The sequence below is a fragment of the Sinocyclocheilus grahami genome, unplaced genomic scaffold (genome assembly GCF_001515645.1).
Source record: "Sinocyclocheilus grahami isolate Dianchi unplaced genomic scaffold, SAMN03320097.WGS_v1.1 scaffold26.1, whole genome shotgun sequence".
NCBI classification, from domain to species: domain Eukaryota; kingdom Metazoa; phylum Chordata; class Actinopteri; order Cypriniformes; family Cyprinidae; genus Sinocyclocheilus; species Sinocyclocheilus grahami.
In genome coordinates this window covers 449752-470460 of record NW_015505205.1, presented here as the reverse complement: position 1 = coordinate 470460, position 20709 = coordinate 449752, and the positions used below count along the sequence as shown (strand labels likewise).

The following is a 20709-nucleotide window of genomic DNA, read 5'->3' as shown; positions in this document are numbered from 1 at the left end:
TTTAAGCATGCTTCACTTTGTCAGACAGGTTCTGTTTAAGTGATTTCTTGATTCAACAGGTCTGGCAGTAATCAGGCCTGCGTGTGGCTAGTGAAATTTAACTCAGCTTTCTAAAAGAATGTGGTTAATTGCAGTTCTTTCATGATTTAACAAGAGGGGGCAATTCATTTTTCACATAGGGCCATATAGGTTCGGACAGCTTTTTTCCCTTAATAAATGAAATCATCATTTAAAAACTGCATTTTGTATTTACTTGCATTATCTTTGTGTAATATTTAAATTTGTTTGATGATCTGAAACATTAAAGTGTGACAAACATGCAAAAAAATAAGAAATCAGGATCAGCCAACACTTTTTCACACCACTGTATTATATTATTTTATATTATATTATTATAAATGGAATCACATAAATTTTCATAATTCAAAACTAAAAATAATTATCATTATCATTGTGTATTTAAAGTGTAAGGAAAATATTGTATTACTTGTTTCACCAGGAGATCAAGTTATGATATTTTAAGTAAAATTTTACAAGGTCAACATTTAAAAAAAATGTATGCATGAATAAAACATGCAAACAACTGAAATTTTCAACTTTTTTTTCCAAAAGGGTATGTACTTTTTTTAAATACATGAAAGCAACATGAATACTAAAATGACATTTCTAATAACTTAGCATTTTCATTATAAACTACATTTTTTTTTATTAAGATTTCTTCTTTTCATCACCTCAGATACAAATAAAGAATTTGTCATTATGCTTTCTTATTAGTTGTTTACGCTTTAAAGTAAACATTTACAGAAAAATAGAATATTTTGGTATTTGGATACTTGTGGTGTGTAAGAGTATCTTACCATGTTGATTTCTGATATGGTGTCTATGCTGGCGATATCCAGACTCATTCCTACAGTAACAGGCCCATCTGAAGAAAAAAAACAAAAAAAACAACAGCATGCACTGCATTCACTACAGAGTGACAACACTGCTAACAGAGAAAGACAGCAATAAAAGGATCTAAATTTACATGCGTTACAAGAGTGGACTGCATCAACTCAAGCCCGGAGCATTTCCACTGAGTTTACATTTGTTTTAATTGCAGTTGTTGATGATGATAGGACTTTAAGAGAAGATAAAAATCCACTTATGCAAGATAATAGTTTGTGTAAACGTAAAAGCTTTGATCATCGTACTGCCAAAGAATGGCCTAAGGTACTTGTTGTATCCCTTCATCAGTTTCTGAATGGTGGGAGGCAAGATCTCCTCTGTGCTGGCGACAGAGCCATCCATGCTCCTGTAAAAACAGCAGAACACAAAACACACAAATACACACACATTAAGCACTCAATATTCCACAAGTCAGTGCAGAAAGGCAATGTTACTTCCACCGAGCCAAGGCATGTTTTGATCATGTGGACTTAATTGCCAATAACTTATGACCTAGATTTGAAACACTGTATTTTTAGGCTTCATATTTTCTCTCATTAAAGCACTGCTGCTGACTGTGGCGTGTGCGATTTGAACATCCTCAGCGATGGTAGAAGCGATTGTGTTCTTTCCCGCAGAGCGAAGCCTCTGTTTCTACAGTGTAAAAGGCCCATGAGCTTCAGATATTATTCAGCTTCAGGGTAACAACCCCACAGAGCACAGCAGCACATGTAGGAAATACTTCAAGAGACGTCTGAGGAAAAAACCTGCTTGGTTGACACTAAACAATACCCTTATAAATATTCTAGAATGAACAGAAACAAGTACTGTGGGCCAAGCACAGCAGGAGGACAGAGGTACACGTGGATTTTTACTGCGGCAGATCTCTTCTGTCCCTTCTGTAGCTCTCTCAGACATCACCTATACAATATTCTTCTTCTTCTATAAATACATACAGTCAGGTCCAAAAGTTTGAGTGTACATTGGATATCTGAGATTCAAAATGGACATAAATAGAATGTTTAGGGAGTTACAATGAAACAATTAGAGCAACAAAACATTCTGATGTAAAAAGAATTGGAAATATTTAAGATTGTGCAGAAGTTTTAGATCTCTAATCAAAGAAGATTTGCGATATTGACTTATATGTGACTGATTTATGCAGTGTTTTTGCTTTCACTGAATCTCAAGATGCTCTTTGGCTCATTCACAAATTATACTGAAACCCTCAGTCATCAGATTTGACAAACTTGTGGAGTTCATGCAACTCGAGTGCTGCAGTCATTAAAATAAAAGATGGACAAATCAAATGTTAGAACATTATGAAATACATGATGATTAAAGATGATGATTAAAGACAGTAAAGATGTTTAAAATGGTACAAAAGCATACCATTATGGTACCATTATTTTACTATTTCAAATAAATGATGTTTTTGAACATCATAAAAGGCTTCCAAAGAAATATTAAGCAGCCCAACTGTTTTCAACATTAATAATAATATGAAAGAAATAAGAAATAAGATAATAATAAGAAATGTGTCTTCATAAACTTAAGCTTATTAGAATAATTTCTGAAAATTCATGTGACACTGAAGACTGGCGTAATGGCTGCTGAAAATTTAAATGTATGATATAAATATATATTAATAATATTTCACAATACTGCTGTGTTTACTGTATTTTTGGTCAAATTAATGCAGCCATAGTGAGCATAAGAGCATTATATTTTTATTTCAAAAACATTAAATTATTTCACTGACCCCCAAATATAATTTGCAAAATAAATAAATAAAACAGTATGAGGAAAAATCCATTCTGTATAGGCTATTGACTTAAACCTAATTCAATATAAACATGATTTTCAAAATCAGGTTTGCCAGAAACACTCACTGTATAAGGTATGAGACATTTTTCTGACATTTTCACCCATATGATGTACAGAATTTTGCATGCTAAAATGCACACACATACATGTATGAAGAAAAAAGACTGGGAAAGATCAAAAGAGAGGAAGTGAGACAGATGGTGAGAGAGTGTGAGAGACACAGAGAGTGTTTGGAAGACAGACGGAGAGCTCTAGGTCATTGACATGATGGCTCTATTATTACTCTCATTAAACTGTTACTAAAATCTAAAAATAAAAAAAATCAATAAAAAAAGAAGTGAACCATGCAGGTCACTGCCTCTACATTACCCCCTCTAAACATATAAGGCAGTTGGAAAACATTTTTCACCTCTCAGACACATCTGATCATGTTCTGCATCACTGCAAACTTGGTAGAAAAAAAACTTTTTACATGATGTATAGCTATTTTCACTGGTAAGCACAGCTAGCGTTTCAGAATGTCTGTTTTTCAGGATGCTTTTCTTGATGAAGTCTGACTCCACATGCCACATGATAAAGCTGAACTGTGCCATTTTTTGATGTTACGATATTTTCTCTTATCTCAGCTTAATAAGCAGAGACAGCTAAAAGTAAGCCATTTGTAGGTTGTTTTCCCCCTCAAAATGTGTAACACTGTGTCTCTGTGGTGTTTGTTTAAGCATCCCGACACAGCAACACTGGCTCAACCAATGACGTGACTTTGGGGGTGGGACTATCTGACAATCTGACCAATGGCAAACTGTCATTATTTTTGCAATATTTTTGCAATTCTGACACTAGTGTGACAAAAGAAAAATTATACACTTACGCTTGGTCGTTCATGCTAGTCAGAAAATCAGGATGGAGTTTTACCTTTGGGGGCTCAATAATTCTATAAAAGAATTTAGTATTCTGTCATGTGAGGAAAACAGGTAATTTGGGTTAAATAAAAAAATAGCCATATCATCAAAGCAATGCCATTTGTGTTGTTTCATCTTAAGCTGTGTGAATTTTAAATCAAACAAACTTCTTCTAAATGGAACTGAACGAAAATAAAAAAAGAGTGATTGTGTGCCAGACTTGTCTATTTAGTAAGATTAGAAATTTTGAGTGTTAGAAGGCAACACTTTTTTTTTTGCTGCCACCTTCAGGCTGAAGTCCAGGTCATGTGTGAGGGAATGCTGGGTTATTGGTCTGTGAATGCTGGGTAGACCGTTTTTCTCTGCTAACTGTGGCAGCTGATAAGCATCCATTATACTCTTATAGGCATTTAACATTGTATTGATATTAATTTGTTACATGCTTTGACTCTTTATGTGAAATATGAAATGGCTGATGTGCTTGCAATTTATTTTACTTCTATATTGTTATGAATTTTGTTCGATGTGTAAAACAAATGCTTCTTTTAAATCATATATTTTAATGAACATATTGAACCATGCTACTAAATTTAATGACCAGATTGAATACAATTCACTGCATTGGACTGAAATGCAGTTCTCAAGATGGACTTGAAGAACTTAAATTTAACTCGTAGTGTGAAAAGTAACTATTATTACAAATGTTACAAGTAAACCTAGTGGAAATATGTTTTACAAGTTGGTTTTAATAACTAGCATTAGGATTTATTAAGATTAGGATTGTTTTTTAGCCAAGTGATATAAACAGTATTGTTTAATGTAAATGCATTAAATTAAATATAAAACAAAATTACATATACATTTATTTTCATTTTGCAGAAAACTGCAAAATATGATGGAGACACACAATAAATTTAATAAATACGATTAATAAATCTTAATAAAAAAACATCATAATTGGCAGTAAGTGTTTTGCATGAAAAAAGCCATGCCAGGATGTCCAGGAACCAGGATGTCATTATGATAAATAAATTCTGAATATGTATTTTGAACGGATTCTTTAGAGCTAAATGTTTCCATATATATATATATATATATATATATACACAATATCTCACAGAAGGGAGTACACCCCTCACATTTTTGTAAATATTTTATTATATCTTTTCATGTGACAACACTGAAGAAATGACACTTTGCTACAATGTAAAGTAGTGCGTGTACATCTTGTATAACAGTGTAAATTTGCTGTCCCCTCAAAATACCTCAACACACAGTCATTAATATCTAAACTGCTGGCCACAAAAGTGAGTACACCCCTAAGTGAAAATTTTCTCTCCCGTGTCATGTGACTCATTAGTGTTACAAGGTCTCAGGTGTGAATGGGGAGCAGGTGTGTTAAATTTGGTGTTATAATTTTTTTTTTTACCTTTATACATTTTCTTTCTTAGTTCTGATCCAACCTTGAGACTAAATTCAGCCACGTCTCTCAGGCTGACTGACGTGTTGTGTATGGAGAAAAAGCTCTCCTAGCAGGACTGTCTCCCCAAATGTTTCTGCTTTGGTCCGCAGAGACAGTTTCTCAAGCTTGTATCAACTCCATCCCCCCGTCTACACACATCAGTGGTCATATGAGATATGAGCCCCAACATCGCAAACTCTCTCTCTCATAGAGTAACTGGGAGACCTTGTCCAGCACTGAAATATTAAACAACCCCAGAAAGTTTGTGCAGAAAATAATTTAAGTTTGAATGTTTTTAAACTGATAGAAAACAGTCTGAAACAGCAATAAACCAAATAAATAAATAAATACGCAAGCAAGCTTGCCGGGCAATGTGTTTATTGAAACTAGTGAGTTCAGAGTGATGATGACCTAATTATTTTCACCACTCTGATTTGGTTTGGATCTAGTCTGGTTTACCCAGAAGTGTGTGTCAAAGAAATTAATGCTTACTATACTGCGGGTTCATGCATTAAATATGGCTTTTAAAATAGATCATTCAGCAGTGATTCTCATCTACAAAACAGTCCTACAGTATATTTATATGTTTCTACAGATCTCTGCCAACTGACCTATAAAATATAACTTCAATCATGGGGAGTTTTCTTTGAAATAACATTTAAAAGGGTCATATTATAAATATTTTTCTCCAAGGTCCAATTATAATGTTAGTACATTTTTTGTGCCAAATAACATTTTAGTTTTTTGTGCCCATTTCAGCCTCTCACTGAATCTTGAAACTAAACAGGCATGTGAAACACCTCTTTTCTTTGCCTAATCCTAAACCCTCCAACATTATTGCCATGTCCGCTTACTATAAGCAACTTTGAGCTTGTTTTTCATAAAGTCACTAACAAATTTGGGCAATGGCAGATTGCATTTTATAGGCTTATTTAATACACATGGGTGTTCAAGAGAGAGTGAGTGAGAGAAGAACGAGAGAGAGAGACACAGTCATTGAATTGGGTTGACCAGTCATATATGCAAAACATTTTAATTATTTGTGTATACAGTAAATGCAGTTTAGAATTATTTTATGTTTTATGCTTTCACTTTATCCCTGTCAGACTTTGTTCCGTGTTTTGTGTGTGTTTTCCTCCCCCACATGCTCTGTCACTGTTTATGCCCTTATTTGGTCCTTCCTGCTCCTGTGTATGATCATTTAGTGCAGGCGTTCCCAGTTTAGTTCCTATTGTTCCCAGGTGTGTCCCATTAGTTTCTAGTCATTTAAACCCTGTGTTTCCTAGTGTTTGGCGTCTGCTATTAAATGTCATTTTTGTGTGCTTGATGTCTCCAGTGGTCCCTGTATCCCCAGCGTGCTTTCATTAAAACCTTTTGATTTGCATTACTCTTCATCTCCCCGCTGCTTCGTTCCAGTGCTCCTTGAGTGAACCGGGACAATCCCAGCTAAGAAGGAGCATTCTCGGCTAATATTTGGCAAGGTTCTCTGAAAGTATGACCAAACGTTCGTCCAGTAATGTTGATAGTAGGGTTGATCAGAGTTATGGTTTTCACTAATGTTCTTAATGTTAGCACAAAAATGTTAGTTATGCATCGTCTATGGAATGTTTTATTTCTGAAAACTTTTAGCTGGATGTTCTAATAACCTTATTTAAATGTTACTTGTTTCAGAATGTTAAGAGAACATTCAAAATTAACATTGTTTGCAAAACTATAAAATGGAAAGTTCCCTTAAGGGTCACGGTTTTTTTTTACCTTACATATAATATCACCCATAATCACTGCAAAAAAATGTAGGTTGCCAGCTGTTACAAATAACTAATTTGCATGACATCAACGACCCAAATTTCGAATCACCCAACCGACTTCATCGAGCTGTTTTTGCAGCTAGGTTTTAAAAAAATGTTTTTTTGCTGGAAAGTGAGTTTGGATTCTGAAAGTTAACAGTATGATTTCACAGTACCTCAAGCTCTTTTATCTAAAAAGATCAAGGAACATTTTTATGGCATGGCCCTTTAAAATCCACCTAAACACTATTGGGTCTATATATGCACCTCAAACCAGTAGTTTTAGATTTCAACAAACAAAAACATTACAGGTCCCTTTGCAAGATTAAGCCTTCCTCCTCCTCTTCATGTGCTAAGCTCTAAGAACCCAAAAAGGAGGTATGGCTCTTGTTGTTGTGGTTTGTTATGTGATGGAAGCTGAATTCCTGGCCAAACTATATGTACACCCACTAAAGTCTCCCAGCTTGCCAGAAAGAGAGACTGGAGATTGGAGGGGAAAGGAGGACAGGAAGGGGGTGGGGGAAAGCAGATGGTGAGGTGAATTGATGTTGGCACACTTCCTCAACATCCTCCTTTGATCTTTTGAGTCGTTCTGACCAGGTTCTACATCTTCCCATCAAATTTCAAAGGTCAGGCCAGAATACCAGCATCGACGATGAGATGCATATCTCATTAAATGGAATCTGCCTGAACTCTCATTGAACATGGCTGAGCAGTGGCCGTTCCAGTAAATCGACGTGCCTTGTCTCTACACTGTCACCAGTAATCGCGTAAGCATTGCAGCTACTGTACTGCTGCATGGAAAGATAAGCTCGAACAGGCAAAACAGAGAGGAGACACGATACGAGGGCTGTTATTTCCATCTGTAACCCGTACATTGACTCCGACAGTCTCATTCAGGCTCACCCAAAAGTCTACAAGGATTAGCTATAATTCTATCCTTCTTTTAGTTACACCTTTCACCAAGCCCACATAATCCGGTGTGAATGGATACTTAAGGCATATAGTCTTTTATTTGTTGCCAAAAGAGTAAAACCTAAATTATACCCGGCTTGTCATCTCGGAAAAGATGTCACTCCGAGAGCTTATCACCCGGGAGAACTTGTTGACAAAAATGGGCTTTCCGCCTCGGCTTTCCTGTGAGCGTTGAGAAACATCGTGTTTATCAACTCTACAAAGTCACTACAGAAGTGAATGCACATCCTACACTCTACAAGTTTTTGAGACACAAATAAATTAAGGGGGAACGACACAAAAGCAATAAACAGTGTAGGATGCAGTCATATTTAGCTAGCCATATGGCAGTAATGAGTGTTGGAATAGCAAAAGTGAGTTCATAATAAGCCACCGGGAGTTTCTTACCTGCTGATGAAAAGGAGGAGGAGCAAAGAGCCCACAGAGCAGCACAAATGCATGGCTGCTTGAGCGTTTCACGTCTGACTGAGAAATGAGAGACAAAGAATGGAGAGATTATGTAGAGATTCAACAGATTTGTACACAGAGATTAAGCATTACGGACAAATTTTGCAGTTAGAACCAGCGCTCAGCATTTTAGCTTGATGATCCAGGCAAAATTAGGGCAGGTTTTCTCAATGCACATTAAGTGTGTCTAGGGACTGTTTAGTGACAGAAATATACCACTTACTCAAATTTTGATTTACGTTATAAGGCGATACCCTTAAAAATAAAGGCTTCATACTGCTCGCAGCATATTTTAAGACAAATTTTGAGGTAACCGATGGAGATAGGAAAATATATGGAAAAAGGATTTTCAATAGCAAATTTCAAATACTTGTGAATTATTTGTGAAACTTTGATACATTTGTCTTCTGAAATCTTTAACCTCAGGCCTGTATGTATAAATTTAACCACTGAAAATGTGCACTCTGATGCATAATCCCAGAGCAACGAGTGAAATAATCCCTTAAAAATGTTTTAATGTTGGAATCCAGTTCACTCTCACAACAGATTTACTGATGGTGACATAAAACTCGATATAAACTGTGCATATTTCCAGGGAATTATGTAAAACCACTTTAGCTATGTGATCCCCAACTACACAAAGATGACAAGATACAACAGTATAAGTAGTATTTAGATTTTAAAATTATTCTCAATCCCCTCATTTTTGAATACTGTTCATTTGGCTCTACACCTTTCGGTCTTGTAAATAACAGCTTTTAGCTGGCCCTATATTTCAGAGCTACTTTTTATCTTCTTGATGTCTATTTTGAGCCTTGATGGCAAACATAGTCTGTGATTCCCCTTAAGGGTCACGTTTTTTTTTTTACCTTACATATAATATCACCCATAATCACTGCAAAAAAATTTAGGTTGCCAGCTGTTACAAATAACTAATTTGCATGACATCAACGACCCAAATTTCGAATCACCCAACCGACTTCATCGAGCTGTTTTTGCAGCTAGGTTTTAAAAAAATGTTTTTTTGCTGAAAAGTGAGTTTGGATTCTGAAAGTTAAAAACGTTCGTCCAGTAATGTTGATAGTAGGGTTGATCAGAGTTATGGTTTTCACTAATGTTCTTAATGTTAGCACAAAAATGTTAGTTATGCATCGTCTATGGAATGTTTTATTTCTGAAAACTTTTAGCTGGATGTTCTAATAACCTTATTTAAATGTTACTTGTTTCAGAATGTTAAGAGAACATTCAAAATTAACATTGTTTGCAAAACTATAAAATGGAAAGTTCCCTTAAGGGTCACGGTTTTTTTTTACCTTACATATAATATCACCCATAATCACTGCAAAAAAATGTAGGTTGCCAGCTGTTACAAATAACTAATTTGCATGACATCAACGACCCAAATTTCGAATCACCCAACCGACTTCATCGAGCTGTTTTTGCAGCTAGGTTTTAAAAAAATGTTTTTTTGCTGGAAAGTGAGTTTGGATTCTGAAAGTTAACACTCTCACAACAGATTTACTGATGGTGACATAAAACTCGATATAAACTGTGCATATTTCCAGGGAATTATGTAAAACCACTTTAGCTATGTGATCCCCAACTACACAAAGATGACAAGATACAACAGTATAAGTAGTATTTAGATTTTAAAATTATTCTCAATCCCCTCATTTTTGAATACTGTTCATTTGGCTCTACACCTTTCGGTCTTGTAAATAACAGCTTTTAGCTGGCCCTATATTTCAGAGCTACTTTTTATCTTCTTGATGTCTATTTTGAGCCTTGATGGCAAACATAGTCTGTGATTCTTTGCTCAGTCTTCCAGCACCATTGCAATCTGTGTGCAGCTGTGACAATGAGCTTGAGACAACAGACGTCTGCCCTGAAGCCTGTGTTCATAAACACTCAATGTGCAGGAAGAAGCAAAAATGCTTTAGTTTTCGATCGCATGGATAGTGCTATTGAAAGCAGTCAAGATATATTAAAGGGGTCATATGATGTTGCTAAAAAGAATATTATTTTGTGTATTTGGTGTAATGAAATGTGTTTATGAGGTTTAAGGTTAAAAAAACCTATAACCTATAACCGCCTTTCTGAAACGTGTCGATTTTTACAAAGTTCATTGGTCTGAAAAGCGAGGTGTGCTCTGATTGGCTAGCTATCCAGTGCATTGTGATTAGCCGAATACCTCAAGCGTGTGACGGAAATGTTACGCCCCTTGCCATACTGTGATGCCATGTCTGGCCGGAGCGACGAGACAAAAACATTAACGCGTTGCGTTGCATTGCGCCGCGTAAACATAAAACCATGTCTGCATTTGTGATCGGAGAAATTACAAACAACAAGTGCTACTCTACACTGCTCAAAACTCGCGTTTGAATTGTCAGTGGCAAATTCTTTAAATAAAAAAAACTAACAGTACTTACAATACTTACAGTCTGTGAGCCAGAACAGCCGGCATTGTAGTCTACTCTAGCAGGATCAGGAAAGAGTCCTCCATAAAATGCGCTGGACACATCTGAATATTTGGGTTGTACTGTTCTGGAACAGTGTTGTAAATACAACTTAACCACTGATTTCTAGTCGTGTCCTTTTTTGGAAGGCCAATCAAAGTAGTTTCACTTTCACAACGAAACACATGGCGGGCTAGAGTGAGTGGAGGCCGGAGGTCTATAGAGTGAGCGGCGGCGGGCGGGCTTATGGCAACCACATGTGACGACCCCGGGCTGGACTCCGCTTCATCCATGGTGGAAGTCGATCCGGCGATCCACAGTGTGAAGTTGATGCATTTCCTCAGCGACCAGCACGGATCAGCTCCAGGCATGACGAAGCGGATATCTTTTGGAAGGCCAAACAAATTAGTTTCACTTTCACAACGAAACACACAGCGCCTTCACGACATGGCGGCGGCGGCGGCAACAATACTACAGCGAGCATAAAAGTTACGCCTTCTTTCTTTGCGTGAACATTTGGGCAGCGTTATGCAAATCTTCCCACACAGTGAGGTAGATATGTGGGGGCGTGTTAGAACGAGCCGTTTTAGGTAGGCGTGGGTGACTCTTAACTTTTATAAAGAATATCTCTTTGGATTTGAGACTTTAGTCTTTGCAACTTTACAGATCTTCTTTATGCACCAAGAGCTTGTAACACTCCAAAGAGAAAGGAAGAATTGAAATCGCATCATATGACCCCTTTAATATCATGGAATCGTGTAGACATGACCAAACAAACACAAAACTGTCATGTTGTTAGCATGGAAAAAATCTGTTGACCCAGATTAATGTTTAATGAATAATGTTTTAAACAAACCATCACAAACAAAAAACACACTGAGATGTTCTTCCATTCTGCCTGTCAGAGCTATTACATCCAGATTGCTCCACATACATTTAATTAATTTATTTTTATTTTAACACTCCTGTCTCTTTTCTACTCATCAGCTCTTCATGATGGATTGTGGAGGAGGTGGAATAAGCAGAATAAGTACCGCTGTTCCTGACAATGGTAAAGCAAGTTACCACAAGTGCATATTTCTTGGTGAAAGTCAAACTGAGGTACAAATTACAGAAAATGTCTTAAAGGGATATTTTACCTCCAAATAATGTCATTCCAAACCTGTATGGCTTTCCTTCTTCTGTGGAACACAAAACAGGTTTTCTAAAGACCATTTTGAATTGTTTAATAGAAGTCAACGGGGTCCACACAGATGAAATGCTCTTAAAATAATATTCTTTTATATTCCTCAGAAGAAAGTAATTCATACAGGTTTGGAACATCATAAAGATGAGTAAATGATGACGGAATTATTTTTAGGTGAACGATCCCTTTAATTTTTGTAAGCACAAGTTGACACATCCTCACTTGGAGAAAATCTTGATGTTTCCTGACTTATTTGTACCTGCATGCATGAAAAGTACAGTCTTCCCACACACATATAGTCTTCTCATGCATTGCAAAAGCTGTTCTCTTCTCTCTCGTTCCTACCCTAGTGGTTTGTGAGTCAGTGGCTGCTCGGAGGATCCTGACCTTAAGACTGAGGTGTCACTCATTTAGAGTGACAGATGACATCTTCCATGAGGTCTGGACCTTGAATGAATGAATGATGCATTTATATAGCGCTTTATTGTGCATTGCTGTACACCCAAAGTGCTTTACAATCATGTGGGGGGTCTCTCCTCAACCACCACCAGTATGCAGCATCCACTTGGATGATGCGACGGCAGCCACAGGACAACGGCACCAGTGCGCTCACCACACACCAGCTACAGATGGATAGGAGAGAGAGTCATAGAGCCAATCATTTATTATTAGGAGGCCATGATAGACAAGGGCCAGTGGCGGCAATTTGGCCAGGACACTGGGGTTACACCCCTACTCTTTACGAGAAGTGCCATGGGATTTTTAATGACCACAGAGCATCAAGACCTCAGTTTAACATCTCATCCGAAGGACGGTGCTTTTTGACAGTATAGTGTCTGTGTCCCCATCACTATACTGGGGCGTTAGGACCCACACAGACCACATGGTGAGCACCCCCTGCTGGCCTCACTAACACCTCTTCCAACAGCAACCTAGTTTCCGAGGAGGTCTCCCATCCAGGTACTGACCAGGCTCAACCCTGCTTAGCTTCAGTGGGTGACCAGTCTTGGGCTGCAGGGTGATATGGCTGTGGCTGTGTATTCTACCTTGATAGGGAGGACCCCACGGGAAGGGTAGACTGGACATGTTTAGCAACCTTTCCAGGAAATCGAGAAGGCCTGAAGCTGGGAATGCGGTGTTGGTCATGGGTTTTTTGTCTCCAGCGCTACAGATACAGTGCTTTGCCCTCTTGACTTTCTAGTGTAATATTAGTACCATTCCAATGTTTGGGATCAGTACGATTTTTTTTATGTTTTTGAAACTCTTAAACAAAAGGTAATACTGACTTTATCTCACAATTCAGACTTTTTTCTCACAACTCAGAATTCTAGAGGAAAAATCCATAATTGCAAGATATAAACCCAGAATTCTTATTTTGTTCTTGCAATTTTAAGTTTACATCTCGCGATTTCGCCTTTTTTGTCATAATTCTGAGTTTACATCTTGCAATTCTGCCTTTTTTTCCCTCAGAATGTCTCATAATATTGACTTTTTGCTCAGAATTTGCTCAGAAAAAGTTTATATCTTAACAGTCTTAATTATGAGATAAAATGACACAATTACCTTTTTTCCTTTTAATTCCATTGCTGAAACAAGGTTCCATTCTTATACTCTCCAAGGCTGAAAACCCCCATCTGTTTTCTAGTTTTAAATATTTTAAAATCTAATTTATTCCTGTAATGGCAAAGCTGAATTGTCAGCAATGCACTTTTCCAGTCTTCAGTGTCACATAATCCTTCATAATCATTCAAACATGCTGAATTTTGGCACAAGAAACATTGCCTATTATTACCCATGCTGAAAACTTTTTTTTTTGTTAAAACTGTGCCTCAAGAACAGAAACTTTCAAAAGAACACCATTTGTTTAAATTATAAACCATTTGTAACATTAAAATGTCCTTACTGTCACTTTTGACCATTTAATTTCCTTATCCTTGCTGAATAAAAGTATTCTCTATTTTTTCCCCAAAAAATATCTTACTGTCTCCTTTTCACTTTTGAATTGTAGTATAATTAGGAGACCTGAGGGCTGGTCTGACAGTGCTAAGCTACATCCATCTACAAAGCAAAGAGTCTCAGCTATTTTCTTTATTGCTCACCTTCTTGCTATATTGACTTCAATCACAAGATATCTCAGCGAGAATCTAGGTCAGTGAATGACTGATTTCTGTATCTCGCAACGGCAAGGTCCAATTACTGTTCTTTGACTAACTTAAAAATATCTCCACGAGAACCTTCTGAATTAATCATGAAAGCAAAACAGAAGCATAACGTGAACCATTTTATTTTATAAAGCCTTTGTTGGTCATATAATTTACTGAATAAAGATCTGTTTATTTTTTGCTGTTTATTTGTGTGTATGATGTAACAGGGAAATCATCTCATCAGAATATTGTAAATAATAAAATATGGATGTGGAAGAGAGAGGGGGGGTTTTGTACAGGGTAAATATCATCCTGCCTTCGATAGAGATTATCTGGGCATCTCATGGCACCCAAGATAAACAGCTTTCAACACAACTGATCATTTACCAACAGAGAACATGCTGATTTGAAAACCAATGGAGAGCTTAGCCTTAAACCCTCAGCTAATCGCGAGATGGAAATCTGCAGTTTCTCATTGGTTTTTTAGGCCACAGTCTACAGTAATGGATAGCAACAAACAGTGATCACTACCAATAAGCCTTCATGTCACTTGAGGATGTCAGTATAATCTCAATTCAAGGGACTTAATGTAACTCTGTGCCTTCTTAACCTGTTAAGACACAGTATTCGTTCCAGTGCACATCCCTTTTTTTACTACAAAGTAATCTTCTAATGAAATTAAGCATTGTGACAGTGCATAAAAATATGGCATATAAAAACTATACAATATAGCTTAAAGCTGCATTCATGTCACTGTTTTGTAATTATTTTTTCTGGATATTCACTGTAATGAACAGTGAAGTCTACATACAAGCAAAAGGCAAAACAGACACGTGACTTCACTTATAATGCGCCTATAATGCATTTTAATGCAATCTTCAATCAATTTGAATCTTAATATTTTCAAACCATACCTGTCAAAAAAAAAAAGTATTCAAAAACAAATGTATGCACTGTGTCACACTCCACTCAGGGAGGATTGGAACGAGGAGACACTGGAGAACACTTTGACATGGCATTTAATAGAATCAGCAATGGAGAACTCATGGAAGATGTTTAACAGCAGACAGGAAACACTGGGAAACACAGGGTTTAAATGAACAGACACCAATGGGACACACCTGGGAGCAAATGAACTAATTAATCAAACACAGCTGGACATAAATGAAACCAATGAAGACAGGACACAGGAAGAACCAAATTAGGGCAAACAGGAACACGTGAGACACTGACACTCAAATTAATAATTCGACCTAACCCAAACTTTTAGTATAAAAACTATAAAACATTATGAACTGATATTTTTATTAATTATAATGTATGCCAGGATTTAGAGTAGAAATAAAGCATGGTCATATTTGTTGTGACCATTGAACTTAGTTCAAGGCTGAAAGGGTTAAATTTGACCCGTGTTTATAATCTGTCGCAGTGACAAACACAAACAAAATATACATTCAAACTATCCACATTAATTATAAAACGCAATTTAAATGTATTATAGCAACACAATCCGTCCTCTGTAATATAAAAGAAGCGGGTTTCAAACTGGTTAGCGTCTTCTAATTAAACACAGTTTTCAAAATCGACGGATTTAAACAACAAACATTGTTTCGCTTTTTTAATAAACGATATGTTAAACATAACCGTGCAATCTATCGTACAGCTTTGCATGTTTTCACATGTCAAAATATTTAATTGAAATTCATAAACGTACATTATATCACATGTGGCTTACTGCGTACTTACATTTACAGCCGGGCAATCGTTTGCATTTCCCAAACGCTTAGAATATCGAATCACTCATCTACATATGTTGTATCGGTTGTACGTCCGAGCCATTTAGTTCTTTGAATGGGAAAAAAACGTGACTTTCAGCGGTTTTCAAGGCGCTGGAGTCCGTCAGTGATGCGCAACTACTTCACAGCAGTCCCTCTAAACTACTGGTTGCATCCCAGACACATTCTGCGCTGTGCTCATAGGAGAAGAACCTATCAGTGATGATTCAGTGGTGATTGGAGGGAACAGGCTTGGAAAGTGGCATCTCACATGTTTGGAAAATATACATTGAATCACAGTGGCATGTAATTATCACATAGGCACATCATACTACTTATCTCCATAGGCTATTTATGCCGTATGTAAGCAACCCCTGTCTGTCATCTCTTTCTTTATATGTCATGTCACTTTGACCAAGAGGTTATTTCCTTTGAGGCATGAAATTGTATTTTCACATGCTCGCCCACTTACCCCTGGCAAATAAGAAATGTTTGACATTGCATCATTTATGGATTATACCAGAGCACTCTAGGGAATAATGCGGTATTGCATTCACTTCTTCTAGTGGGTTGTTAGAGGTTGGATGCTGCAATTTTGGGGGAAGCTCCAGTTCTAGCACCCACAGAACTGGCAGGTCTTCATAATAAACCCACTTACTACTGCTCTCCAACATCTAACTGCCAATAGGCACATATATCTGATTGTAAGAGATTTCCTTTTGAAACTGATGGATGTTTTCATGGTATATTTCAGAGCTGAAAATGTGTGCAGATCATTGTACGTTTGGCTGTAGGCTATTGAAGTTCTGAGAAGGTAACTTAACTAGCTATATTAAAAAAAAGCCCAGAACTTATTTGTGGTTGAAAACAGCATATCTTCTCTGATCTATCTTCATCAAACACCTGCAAGTCCGTTGGTGCCAAAGCTAATTGACTGCAAATCTATGCACATCAGCATGTTGCCTGTCGGATCAAACATTACACAAGATGCATTCAAATAGGATCCTCCCACAATGTTGCAGAATGAAAAATTGTTTCAGGGTTGCATGCCAAACGCTATGCTGTTCCTGTCCAAAAAGTTCTCTGCTCGCTCATGCAAATACAAGCAGTGAAGGCTTCCCGCAACACTCCCACTCAAGACATTTATATATGTCCTTTAGTATATCACCCCATGAGAACAGAACAGAGAAGTTCATTATTCAGTATGAAGCGTGACTTGGGACAAAAACTACACCACATTAAAACAGGCAAGACATTAATCGTGTAAATTTAATGGATGGCAAAATAAACAAAGACAATTGCTCTGACGCATTACCATACAGAACAAAATTCACAATCTTATCTATACAGTATAACAGAGAATATATATATATGCATAAATAAAGCTAAATAAAAATATCTCTCCATATAAAATAAAAATATCTCGCTGTACTGCTCTTTCTGGGGAGAGACAAGACGTCAGCTCCACTGGTCAACTCCAAACTTATAAATGTGACTAAAAAAGACATGTACATTAAATGTTTTATTCAAATGCCTCTTGCGTTGCTGCCTGATGTCAGACTACTCACTGCGTTTTGAGTTTTAATTGCCTGCAAGTAGTCCACTGGGACAATTCCTCATTTTGTTTGATAAATCTTTAATTGTAGGAGGCCATGCCTTCTGTTAAGTTGAACCTGAGCCTAATTATAACTAATTATAGCAAGCATGAATAATTTATTTAACATTTTATACAATTATATAAAACATGTAATCACTCAAGTACTTTTTTACTGTTGTTTCAGTGATTGCACTTGAATTGCAGACAATTGTGAATAATTTAGCAGAAGAAAAAGTTTAAGGGCAAGAAGTACCCATTTTAAATTGCCTAAAAATATGCAAATTGTTTAGCTTGTGCAAGAGCTGAGGACATTTCCTGTGAAGACACATATAGGAAATAGGTGGAAAAAGATGAACCACAGTAAAATAAGTGGGGTACAACTGTAATAGCAAAAAGAAACTGAGGCAACAGCTGCATCAATTATTAACTGCCCTAGCTTGAGACATGTCAAGAAGAGAGTGAAGGAGAGGAGGGAAAGAAATGACGTTTAAAACTCTGCCCAGGTTGGCTGACATTGCTCGATCAACACCTACAGCACTCCTAATGCCATCATCTCGACAAGGCAAGACCGGTCTCTAACATTCTAAGCTCACAGGAGGCTTGAAAGTAAGCTGTCAGGCACTTTGCAATCTAGTGCTGCCCACTCTCGTCCTGGCAGCTTCTTGGAAAGCCCGGACACCGTGCCATATACTTGATGCTGTGCCATTCTCTTGACAAAATGTCAGCGGCATCCCTGTTGCTGTCTGTCTGCCCATACCACACAGGGCAGTTTCCTTCATTGTGGGGGACAGGAGTTCCTGTGAAGGTTGAAGTTTTGTAGCGGATAGACTGCGGATAGCGAGAGCACCATATGGTAAAGCCTCAAGCCCAATTCTGACATGTATAGGGTAAAAAAAAACTCAAGACTTACGTAAGGATGTGACAGAGCGAGGGCTCTCGCTTGGGCCTCTGAGTAATGTGAATCAGGAGAGGGCAGGATGTATCAGGACAGTCTGGTTTCGACTGGCAGCAGTGCCCTGAGTGTCCTGAGCTGTGTGCCACCCACTGCTGCCGCAGCGCCTGATAACAGCATGTACGAACCCTGCCTCATTCCCTGGCCAGCTCCCAGGAGGGATGAGCTTATGAAGTGCTTTATATACAACTCTACACTGGCTCCACAAATTCTTTACAACAACAAGGGAAGTTGATGTGATATGTTGTCAGGATCGATGCTTGGAAATGTTTCTCCTCATTCTGTCATTAAACGGCAAGGAACAATGTCTCCAAAGCAGGGGGTGGGGCTGTATAGTTCAGCATAAAAGAAACTCACAGCAAAAGACAGGAAAGCTCAATGACAGGTGACAGCAATTACTGTACAATCTAAAAAAATCACATAATGTGGATGCTCTCCTATACTCTCGCTTACAACAAAAGGGTTTTAGAATGATCAAACAGCTTCAATAAACATCAACAGCACCTTATTTTTTTAAAGTTCATCACTAGTCCATACAATACAAGGATAGCTAAAGATATTTGTTGTGAATGAGAAAAAGATAAACAACTGATTACATGTTTTTCAGTTACTGAAATGATTAGTTCTATATATACCCTTGCAAAAAAAAAAGTCTATTATGACCAAAATGTATATGACAAATACAGTAAAAACAGTAATATTGTGAAATATTACTGTAATTTAAAAGGGTTAAAGGTTTTCTGTTTTAATATCTTTTAAAATGTAATTTATTCCTGTGATGGTAAAGCTGAATTTCTAGCAGCCATTACCATAGTATTCACATGATTGCTCAGAAATGCTGATTTGCTGCTCTAAAAACATTTTGTATTATTACCAATATTGACAGTCATGCTGTTTAATATTTTTGTGTAAACCATGACACACTTTTCAGGATGCTATGATGAATAGAAAGTTCAGAAGAACAGCATTTATTTAAAATATAAATCTTTTGTTATGTTATAAACGTCTTGACTGTCATTTTTTATGCATTTTATTTTTCATTTTTTACACCAAAATGTAAACATATTTTTGAAGTATAAAGCTGACTTGATTTAAATTGATCTGATCAATGATTGACTAAATTAATTCATTAATCAATGTTTATGTAAAACTGTCCATTTAAATCAATAAATACATCTCTCTCTCTCTTTAGGGACTGGTGAATCAATCTGGTGTTATTAAAATGTTGTGTGGGATAGAAATCATTCCTCCTTCTCATCTGACCACAAGCAGAACTGCTGTAAGAAACACAAACATTCACAGCACTCATTCCAACAGATACAGCAAAGCTTGCCAGACGTCATGATAGAGAGACAGATAAACACTATTTTGGAGTGCATTCTAGAAATAATTTAATAGTTTAAGAAATAATAGAAATGTTTAAGTGACTTGGGAAAAAGTGGGTAGGGGACCTAAGCTCATAATCACTTATGACCCTAGGCCCTGCAAAAGCTAAAAACTAATTTAGCTAATCAGAAAACTTAAATCAGAAATATTCTGTGAATCTTTTTGATTGATTGGTTTTAAGAAATGTCCTGTGATATCAAACATGGACAAGGAAAAACATAATAAAGTTAAATAAATAAATAAATAAAATAAAAAACATAAAAGACTGGTAAAGCACCTACTATAATAAAATACTTGTGAGTCATATTCTGACTTCATCAGAATACATGGCTATTTTTGAATGACTGTCAATAGAGAATGTCCTGTACTGTTGTACTAACCAGCCAAACCTTGTCCTGCAGAGTTTAGCTCCCAGGAGGGGGTTGAAGACTTCGCCTTAGGGTTTACTGATATTTCTGTGGAATCATGATTCAAAAGAGTGAACACTTTCAGGCCAGATTTCCCAATGGCAGATTTACCTTTTGCCTGGCCCATTAACTTCTTAAGTCCTGGGTTGAGTTTAGCCTGTTCATAGGCTTTAAATTAGCAAAAGAAAAGTTATCACTTTCAGATCAGTGGTTTCCACAGAGCTAATGGGCCCTACTTCATTCTAAGCTGTCGAGTCAGCATTCCCTCCCTCATACTTCCTATGTGATAACCTGAGTTTAATGCTAAAGGGCAATGATTGCTTTCACAACCTATTATAGTGTAGCGGAGCATTTCTTGATGATGATTTCACAGCGCAGTGCATTTTCTTCTGAGAGAGATGAAGTTTACATCAGCCACAGGGTGAGATATATCCAGTCTCACATCTACTGTGTCATCACTTTTCACACCTCTTATTGCTGAA

The 20709-nt window shown here is 37.0% G+C and overlaps 1 protein-coding gene across 2 annotated transcripts in view; it reads right to left on the bottom strand.

Moving 5' to 3' along the window:
* The window catches only part of LOC107565977 (gamma-aminobutyric acid receptor subunit pi-like), a 27015-nt gene extending 8515 nt beyond the window's left edge, over positions 1-18500 (bottom strand). Inside the window, exons 1-4 of one of the 2 annotated variants that reach the window (XM_016251331.1) lie at positions 18393-18500; positions 8265-8342; positions 1194-1294; positions 858-925 (exon numbers count right to left, since the gene is read on the bottom strand). In XM_016251331.1, coding sequence (XP_016106817.1) covers positions 858-925; positions 1194-1294; positions 8265-8317 — 222 coding nt within the window. In that variant the 5' untranslated portion in view covers positions 8318-8342; positions 18393-18500. Of the gene's footprint in view, positions 1-857; positions 926-1193; positions 1295-8264; positions 8343-15856; positions 16087-18392 lie in introns of those variants that run through there. The other variant, XM_016251325.1, reaches the window with a different exon arrangement.
* Between the last annotated feature and the right edge of the window lie 2209 nt (positions 18501-20709).